The sequence below is a fragment of the Onychomys torridus genome, chromosome 5, assembly GCF_903995425.1.
Source record: "Onychomys torridus chromosome 5, mOncTor1.1, whole genome shotgun sequence".
Classification (NCBI taxonomy): Eukaryota; Metazoa; Chordata; class Mammalia; order Rodentia; family Cricetidae; genus Onychomys; species Onychomys torridus.
In genome coordinates this window covers 94,634,998-94,645,332 of record NC_050447.1, presented here as the reverse complement: position 1 = coordinate 94,645,332, position 10,335 = coordinate 94,634,998, and the positions used below count along the sequence as shown (strand labels likewise).

Below are 10,335 nucleotides of genomic sequence, written 5' to 3'. Positions count from 1 at the left end.
AACACATGAAGATCTTTTAAGCATTATTCTCCTGCCTTTGTCAAAAGCATATTTTCAATCATATTTAATATATCACTAATTTCCTAACAGAAGTCAAAGGAAATAATTTTTTTTTTTGTCTGAAGACTGTTTAGTTTGACATATTACATGGACCTTACAATGTACATATTAGGTCAAACTCTCAAAACAGAAGCACATTTCCCATCATAGGACAGTCACACAGAGTAAACCCCCAGGCCCCTCTGAATGCAAAAACTTGTAGAGCAGCTTTCCTTGCCTCTTGGGCCGTCCACACCAGAGGACTGTCCCCCAACAGGGCTGTGTGGCTTAAAGAAAAAACAAAACAAAACAAAACAAAACAAAAAACTGAAGCTATCGTTAAAAAAAAAAAAAAAAGTGCCGCAAGATGTTCTATGAAGAGAACTGCAGTGAACCCTTAAGGCAAGTGGTGTGTGGCCTTCTGTAGACTGTCCCAGGCAGTACCTACCGCCTTATTCTGTAAGTGTGGCCTTCTCCTGTAAGTGTGGCTTCATTGTGGCAAGTAATTAGCTTGTACTTTTCTTCAGGTTTGGTTTCTTGGGGGCACTTCTAGCTTTGATGTTCTTCTTAGGGCTGGCAGTCTTGGGGACGGGTGGCTTTCCCTTTGGCTTGGGGGGGTTACTGCGGCTGGTGCGGCCGGCTGTTCGCTTCTTGTCCTGAACTGTTCTCTGCTGTTCACGGAGCCTCTCTTCCCACTGCTGGGAGGCAATTTGTAAATGTGACTATCAGATACATTCACCCTTTTATGCCGTTCAACTGACAAGAGAACTGACCCAGAAGGTTTCCCATTAGGGCAGTTCTACTGTGATATCGCGACAATGATTATAGATTCCCTATGTTGGGCACTTATGCCTCCTGTGACTGCAAAGTGCTCCCTATGCAAAAGTCTAAATACTCAACTCATTCCCTTGAAGCTCACACAGATCTTCTGGGCACCATTGCCACAACCAGTAAACAAGTACATAGAGGGTATTTGCAGAGGTCCACAGGGCCACTAAAAGTTCTTGCCAGAATTCAAAGTCCTTCTAGCTGTTTCTAGAACGCAAGCCCCTCACCTGTGTGCTTCTGATGGCCAGCCTCAGAATACAGTATCTCCACACAGCAAAGCATTCTGACATAACGTTGCCATCACTAAAAGTAGAAATCTATGTAGTCTCCCTGCAAAGCCAGTGATCCACTACATTGAAGTAATTACATCCAAAGGAAAACAAAACTAGTAGTTCCTCTTCTTCGATGGATCTTCCAAGACTCTATATGCATCATGCTGACCTTGCACAATACTGTGCTGTGAGATGCTGTGGCTTTTGTTGTATATCTGTACCTATGGCAAAGTTTAACTAGTATGTTAGGCACAGCAAAAGATAATGGTATCAAGAATAAAATTATTGTATCCATTTACTATAATAAATGTGGTCTCCCTCAAAATGTCTTATTGTATTGTTTTGTATTTTTTGAACTGTGATTAACTGCAGGAAAAAACAAACAAAAAACCAACCATGAGGTACAGAGAGGCAGATAAAGGGTGTTGTATGATATTTTGTTTGTGTTCTGACAAACAAAGCTTGCCTGGAGATCAGAGGGTGGAGCTAGCCACCAGGCAGTGGTAGCATACACCACACCTTTAATCCCAGCACTTGGGAGAAGGAAGCTGGGAGATCAGACATTCAAGGCCACTCTGGGCTACAGGAGATTGAACCAGTCTAAACGAGAAACAGAGCCAGGCAGTGGTGGTGCACGCCTTTAATCCCAGCACTAGGGAGATGGAGACAAGAATATAAGGTGAGTGGAGACAGGAGACAGATCCCCTTTCCATCTGACGATTCATAGAAGTAAGAAGTCTCTAGTGGCCACTACTCTGCTTCTCTGATCTTTCAGTTTATTACTCTGATATTTGACTCTTGGGTTTTATTGATAAGACTAATTAGGATCACCCTTCAAAGGGGAGCTGCTGTAACTCACTAAAGTGTGCCCAGACCACTAGGGAATGAGTCATCATATGGATAACCAAGCTTCCCTGAGAGCAAAGTTGTGGTATGTATGTATGTATGTATGTATGTATGTATGTATGTATGTATGAATGAATGTATTTTTTATTTTGGTGTGTATATACACATATGTGTGGGAGGTCAGATGTTGAATTCCTTTCTCCACTGATTTTTCAATTATATTTTTGTCTTGGGAACCAGCAATGCAATTTTGCTAGAATATTATATCTCGTTACAGTGAACACACTTGCCGAGTAGCTCGAGAGTCTCTGATGGGAGTTTTAGCACAGGTCTAACACAGTGGTGTTTGGTTCTGTTTTACAGGCATGCTCAGTGTTTAGCTGTTTTCTCCCTATGTTAATTCTTATTCATCCAAATTGAAAAATTGGACAGGAATGATTTCTGTTTTGAAACTAAAATATAAATTCTCCTCAATGACTAAATTTATTTTGAGGAGCAAGGGTGCCTTAAAAATTCCAAACCAGTTAGCATTTTTAAATGCAGATGATATTCATCTAGGGTGGGGGGGAATATTCTAACTCTAACATAATTATCAATATGGGAGTGATATTACTATTAAGATTATGCATTTGACCACGTATTATTTTTGCTTATGATTATTTAGAGACAGAGCTTACATTATTTTAAATGCAGTATAGTATGGTTAGTTGTGGTATGCATTTTAGAAGTATTTGCATATCTACAGATATATGTTCATCTTTATATGAATACTGAATTTTTATGTCATTTGCTGTATTAACTAAATTGTAATACAATAAAGCAAGAACAGTGCCTAATTTAACCCAGAAATAACTGGTGCCTTAAATTTGAGTACAACTGCATCAACTGTAAAGTTGGATAACAGTTTCTGATAACAATTCCAAGTAAATTAGATGTGATTCTCATCTCAGATTCAAAAGACAAGTGTTCTTGCCATTACTGGCTCTTGTGAGAGCTTGGGGGAGAAGACATTATGGGAAAATACACAATACAGTCATTTCTACCCATGCCCACCATTTTGTTAGTTATACTTACAATGGACCTTCTACTAAGTTGATCTCTCCATTTTTCAACTAAACAATTTTCAAGAAGCATCATCCTAGAAAAAAAAGCAATTTTCTTGGTAATTAAATTTTGATTATAAAAGTAAAACATTTACCAATACAGAAGATCATACTTGTTTTCAAATAACTTTTATCCCCATAACCTATATATCTACAATTAATAATAAATGGATTTTTCTTGTTCCTATATGTTTTTCTGATCACACTGCATATATAAACCATACTTTACATTTCTTTTCATTGATATGTTTGTTTTCTGGGATGATTAGAAGACACAAATAAACTATAAACTCTGTATAGTACAACTATGGATATCCACTTATCTATACTCGACTCTCATTACTTTTACTGTGTTGAATATCATTGAATAGAATAGTGTGCACTGGGCTATTGTTTCTTTTAGACGGGTTCTGGGCCAAAAGGGGCTTTCTGGTTTTTGTGTTTTGAGAAGTGGTGCAATGGTTAAGGGAACTGGCTGCTCTTGTAGAGGATCTGAGTTTGGTTCCTAGCACAACACAGAGGCGAACAACCAGCTGTTAACTCCAGTTCCAATGGATATAATGCCCTCTTCTGTGCTCCATGGGAATGCCACACATATGATGCATAGACATACATGTGGCAAAACAGCCACACACATAAGTAAAAATAAATAAATCTTTAAAAAGGGGTTTTTAATAGAGTACCAATCATTTTATAAATAGCCTCATTTTCATCTAGATCACTAACATTAAAATACTAAATAAAAGTAAAATGTTCTATTTATTTGAGCTTGGGAAATACAAAGGTAAGTTTTAATGTTTATTTACTGTTTGTGCTTATGGAAACTTTCTATGTGGATTTATGCATACACTTATGCATTGTGTTCATAACACTTTAAATGGTATTTAGAGAATAATGTCTCCATGTTCATCATATCCATTACAGAGGCATGCCATTTTCTATTTGTTTTTGTGACTGTTGTGCACATAATATCATCCAGTCAAAATGTTCACTGACATTTTCCTTTGCAATTTCTTGCACTGGTTTTGTGCTTATAAAGCACTTTGCATTTCAGGTTTCAGGTTTCTAATCATCTAATTTTGTCCTTTTTGACCATGGTTTAAAAATGTTCACCAGCTTAATCCATTTTAAATTTGTTTCTTAATACAGTGAAAAAAAACAGGCTATTTTTCTAAACAAATAGATTTGTAACTAATACATTCATATGCTATTGTTTTATCACATTTCCATCATAAAATATTCTTTTATTTGTTAAAATTATTTTCAAGAATATTTCCATTATCTGGGTCTGTTTCTCACATGCCTACTATAATTCCTGCTATTTGGAACAGAGACTGATGCAGGAAGTTTGCAAGTCTGAGGTCTGCTTGGACTACAGAATGAGTTCAAGATCTGCCTGTATGACACTGTCTTAAAATAAAAAGTAAACTGAGGGCTGAAGGCTTAATTATGCCATAGAGAGCTTGGCTCACTGAGTGCTCAAGGCCCTAGGAACAATCTTTAACACTGGAGATAAGTAAAGGGAAAGCATTTCCTTTGTTTTATCTGTATATCTGTTCTTAACTACACAGTAGTAGCTTAATGCCAGTTTTGTGTCTCTTCATAAGATAGATCTCTAATTACTTTCAAAATCTTCTTTACATAAATCCCAGTCATCCAAAAAATAGTTGCACTGGATGAATCTATAAAGCACTCATCTGCCCAGAAAGAACTGAAAGACTAATAACCTAGTATGTCCCCAAATGAGCCCTGCTTTGCTACAGCCCATATAAACATAATGAATCCATGAGTCTAGAAGCACTGACCACTTCTTGAGAGAATCAGTGGGAAGTAGAAGGCTGATTCAGAAGCTAAGAACGTGCAGAGCTATGGGAGGGAGGGGAATCAACAACTGATGGAATACAAAACTGGGCATTGAAATGATGGCATTTTCAAAAGATGCATTTGCTTTTTACGTTTAGAGGAATGGAGTCTTGGGCTTTATCAGGAATAAGCATGAATGAGAGTGAAAAAAGGGGGTGTTATATAAAAATGTGTGATTTTCCTAGATAACATTGCTGCAAGTTTGGGGGTCCGTCCTAGGAAATGAGGTGAGAAGTTCAATTCTATATTCTAGGAAATGTCCTGATGTATGACAAAATGACTGGGGAAAGAAGTGAGTAGATGAGCAATCCCCACTAGAGGTATGTGTGTGTTTATTCAATTATGATTTGCTTTGTAATGACTTAATTTGACATTATATATTCTCAGTTTCAGAAACTGTCTTAAAGTTTCTATATGTGTTTGTGTGTGTGCCATGTTCCATGAAAGGTACTTCAAAGTATAGATTAGGAAAACACATAGAACTTTAGTCTTAGATGGCTACTAGTTAGCCTCTAAGCCACTTCACAGTACTTTAAAATTCAGACCTCTTCCTGCTAAGACTGACACAATGACTTGAAAATAACAGCTCTTACTCAAAACATTTTACTTGTTGATGTATTTTAAATCACCTAATGGATTCTGAAATAGGTTTTTAAAGATTATATTTAAATATTTTTATAAATTTTCCTCATTCTATTAACTAGAAATTTAGAATTTAGAATTCAGATAATGAATAAACTATTTAGGAAATGCAGCATCCCAGAAGAGACATATACTAAAACATTTTTATGATGACAACTAGTATTTCTTTGTTCTTTAAAACCATGACTGCTAATGAGCTTCACGCGCCTCATGCAGTTCCTCCGCTCCCTGGAACCCACCTTGAACGCCACTCATAACACATGATGAGGACATCTTGATGGGGCAGGATGTGTGGACACTGGCAGGAGGAATTCGTGATGAGGGGGACCTGGGTTCGAGGTATGGGCGAGGAAGACTTGAAGATCTCCTTTACGTCCACGACTGTTGTTACTTCATTGCAGCCACTCCTCTGGATGGCTTTTATTTTGGCATGGATAACTGCAATTTAAAACTCAAGTAACTGTTGTTATCGAAGCCCCTGGGGGGAAACTAGAGACAGTGTTTTAAGGTCAGATCCAGAGCCTCTCTTAGAGTGTAACTCCTGTAATTATGGCCATGTCCATGCAGCCCTGGTGCAGTCAGAAAGCCCACACCGATAAATGCAAAGCATCCCATTTTGTCATCATTGTCTGAAAAATTCATGAACCACATCGCAAAATGAAAAATGAAAAAGGGAATTAGAAGGCCAGCATTTTACAGGTCCCCCAAACTTTCACATAAACATTTTTATCTGTTTCTACTTTCCCTCTTATGAGTTGGAGGATGGTCATAGGATCAGATTTGGAAGTTAAGGTAAAGCTTGTATTCCTTCAGCCACCCATCTTGAGTTTGAATTTCTTTTTCCAGAAAAAATCATTAGTCATAACTGCCAGGTCCCACAGAATGCTGGCGTTTATCTCACCACCAAAAATCCTCCTACAGTCCAAGCTGAACTCATTTCTGAATATTTAGACAGCCTGAGACCTAACATTAATATTTTCCAACTGCAAGAAATCTCTGAAAGCTGCTGTTCTCAGTTCATCAATTTCACAAACTGACAGAGAAGGCCCAGGGTGAGTGGAAATGAGATTGCTATTACAGGGGGATGTTCAAGTCCCACCTCTGGTCAAGTTTTAAGTTTCAGAGTCTTGGATCCTGGCTATTTAGTACTTCTGGTGGAGTTGCTGATCAGCCCAACACAGGTCTGTTTTGGATTCCACCCTAGGAAGCTGGCTTGAGGAAGAGCCAAAAGTATGTATATCAACTGAGCAGTTAATTGCCAAGGTGGCTCCAAATCACGGCACTCCAGAGATAATGGTAGAATTAGATAGCCTCTGGTTAGACCCACAGGCTGGATCTTGGCAGACAAGGAACAAAACAGACAAGATTAAGACAACTTCTGCATGGAACACGTTTCGAAGAGAAACAAAAGCTACTCAGGAGAAAATGAAATTTTCTGTTGTTGAAGTGCCCACATTGGTTATTTGTGACTCTCGAACCTGAGAGCTAAACTGCAGGCTATTTTTCCAGAGTTCTGTATCTCTCTACTTTCTTATGTGGTAAATAATCTAAAGCTTCTTCCCAATACACAATTTCAGGTAAAATACGAAAACCAAGCTGATAAAAAAAACTACACTTTTCCTGTTACTTTTTTGTCCTTGTTACTTTAGGAGAAATAATTTAAGAAATGCAACAAAATATTAAATAGCCCAAATAGACACTTGACTTGTTTTTATTTTTTCATGTAATATGTGTGCATAGTGTGTGTGTATGTGGTGTGTGTGTGTGTGTGTGTGTGTGTGTGTGTGTGTGACATGTGGGTGGGTACATGTACATGCTGGTGCAAGCAATTGAATTGCCTCAGATCTCAGTACATACTTTAAAAGAACACAATTATATTTAATTCCAAATGATGACATTAGAAATAAAAATACTTAAAACTTTTAAAATACCATGACTGGTTTGTTTTTCCTTTGGAGAAAATACTAAATGGTTTGTTCAAGTAAAAGAGAGGAAGGTTAAGCATGTGCATCTGTAGCTGTTGATGAGGAAAAAGAGACATGGTCAGGTCTTCATCCTCTGGTCTTCAGATAATCAAATCCTGATCTGAACCCTCACCCTTCCTGTAGTGAGACAACTGAGGAAGAGAACAGTGGTCCTGCCACTTCGTGCACAGCAGTTTTTACTGAGTCCATTTCTACACGTGTGAACTATTTTGTTTTTTCTTTGATTTATCCAGAAAAGCAAGAAGCTTTATAGTTGTTGTTGAGAGTTCCAGAAACCATATAATTAACAACAACAACAGCAACAAAATCCATCATCCCCTTTCCTTGACTGGTACATCCAGGCTGATGCGATTTCCCTGCCTTGTTGTGCCAAGTCCCCAAAGCAAATGCCATTGTTGGAAGACTTACCGTAGCTGTAGTTTTTGCTCAGGTATGTTGCCAAAGTTGGCTTCACCTTTTTGCACTTGCACCGATCTAAAAAAGACACAAAATACATGGGAAGCGCACAAGAGACATCACTCTGGCACAAAGCAAGGGGCGTCTGAGGACGGAACTCACCAGGGCTCAGTCGTTTACAGTCAGCATCAAAGGGTCTTTCCTGCATCATCATATCTGGTGTGATGTCTATCCACTTTACATCTGGAACACAAACAGGACCACGGGGTGTAGTCAATGACTGTGTCCCTCATCCAGATTGAATAAGGAATCATCAGAGGCTACAAGCCAACACAAACATCCAACACAATATTACCACTGCAGAAATAGCCTGGCAATTGTCACCTACTTTTCTCACAACGCCCCAGAAAGAAGTCTGTGAGCCAAGAATTTGCTTACTCAAACAGAACTTGACCTGAAGGAACACCCTTGACACCAATCTGGATCAATCTCATCCCCACCCCCACCCCAGCCATCTTGATACTGTTGCTGCAAGTTAACAAGTTAACAGTTATCCGATCAGAACAACCAAACTATTTCCACATTGCCTCCTCTAACTGCCCTGCACAAAGAGTGAGAAGTTGCATTACCAAAACTAAGCATAACTTCGAGGCATTTATGAGATTTAAAGAAAGAATTGTCTAATTTACACTTTTTTTTTCTAATATTCTTAATAAGAGAGGAGTTTAAAGCAAGACTCATAAATCACAGCAGCCCCTTTGAATCACATCCTGGACCCGGTCTCTTAAACAGCAGATGATCTGACTTAGGAGAAACCTCGGTAAAATAATGCAACACTGTTCTCAGGTTTCATTTCAAGAAGTGAATTCAGAGTGCTCCTTCTAACAAAACCAGTAAAATAGCAGGAAAGAGAAAAGCAAGAAGTAACACAGTGATCAGATTAGTCAACATGCCACAGTACTGGGCTCAGTGAAGCATTAGGTAAGGTGAAGGATGCAGGCTTGACACCGACCCACACACACAGTAATATCTGTTTGCCAAGGCTATTGTTTCTGCTATCTACCTTAAATAAAAACACTTAAATGGTTTACCCTCAAGCAACCTTATTCCCTCCCTACCTTGAGAAATCCCTGTGAAGAATCTTCCCTGTCTTTCACCTTCCTCAAGGCTCAGTGAACTGTGATGGGACAGGAGCTGGTCAGCTGTACGTGAGGCCACCTCAAGTGATTGTGTTAGCCCCTAGACTCTCTTGGCCTCCCGAGATACCTCCCTTGCCTTACCTTCCGGAAGGTCAGTGACTATGGCCTCGGGAGAGATGCATACTCCACGGTCATAGACGGGCAGCTCATCGCAGGCCAGACTCTCTGGCCAGCTGTGGTTGTACATCTTCATGAGAGGCTCGCAGTCGTCGCGTGCGCGCTGGCACACAGACTTGCAGGGCTTGATGGGGTCGTGCAAGAACTCCAGGGTACAGATGGGTGCGTACATGGCACAGAGGAAGAAGCGCAGCACAGAGCTGCAGTTCACATCCACCAGCTCCTCATACTGCTCAATGGCCAGGATGGCGTTCTCCTGCGTGCTGTGGTGCAGGTGGTTGGGCATCCGGGTGATGTTCCAGGGCATGTGCCGGCACATGGGGATGCGCACAGCCTCGCAGGGCGCGCCGCGCACGCCCAGCGCCAGGCGCAGCCACAGGCACAAAGCCACCAGGATGGAGAGGAGCATGGCACTGTCCTCCCCCGCTGCAGCTGGCAGGAAGGACCCTTCTCTTCCAGCCCACCTGCTCTCGCTATCTCTTCACCTAGGTGCAGCGGGTGAACTTTCCTGCCGGACCGCACTGATGGAGAGTTCTGGGGTCTGGGCGCAGATCGCCCCTGGGCGCTGGAAGCACCAGCAGCGCCAGCACTTAGCCTCCAGAGCACCGACCCGCGCAGGAAGCTCCAGTCTCCGACTCTGCAGCTCGGAGCGCAGCCGGACACGGCCATTGCGGGACCCTATTTATCCAGACTCGTCCCCTGACGTGGGCTCAGCAGCCTTGGCAGCTGCAAGCGCAGAGTCGGCTCCCCGCTCCGCTGCTCCACCCCCAGCTTCTTGTGCAGAAGCGGTGACATCATCTCTGCTGTTGGGCAGTCAAGGGCTGCAATCTTGCATTCCCCCAAGATCTCTCCCTTTTTAGGGTTGCTAGTCCTTTTTTCTTCAGATCAACAAAAGGAACACCTTGCATTCAGTCATTTGGGACTTCGATACAAGGCAGTGCATGGAAGAGTTTGAAGAGAGAGAACACAGTACTCTTTGCTCAGTATGCCTTATAGTTTCCTTAAGTACAGAGTTGGAGCAACAGGACCCGACTGCGCCCTCTAA

General features: G+C 40.8%; 1 protein-coding gene across 1 annotated transcript in view; it reads right to left on the bottom strand.

Annotated features, from left to right (window-relative positions):
* Positions 1-9,946, bottom strand: part of Sfrp4 (secreted frizzled related protein 4) — a 10,092-nt gene extending 146 nt beyond the window's left edge. Inside the window, exons 1-6 of the mRNA XM_036188349.1 lie at positions 9,255-9,946; positions 8,137-8,217; positions 7,987-8,052; positions 5,833-6,031; positions 3,060-3,123; positions 1-737 (exon numbers count right to left, since the gene is read on the bottom strand). The exon at positions 1-737 is cut by the window's left edge and continues 146 nt beyond it. Coding sequence (XP_036044242.1) covers positions 546-737; positions 3,060-3,123; positions 5,833-6,031; positions 7,987-8,052; positions 8,137-8,217; positions 9,255-9,699 — 1,047 coding nt within the window. The 5' untranslated portion in view covers positions 9,700-9,946 and the 3' untranslated portion in view covers positions 1-545. The remainder of the gene's footprint in view (positions 738-3,059; positions 3,124-5,832; positions 6,032-7,986; positions 8,053-8,136; positions 8,218-9,254) is intronic.
* Positions 9,947-10,335: the final 389 nt, after the last annotated feature.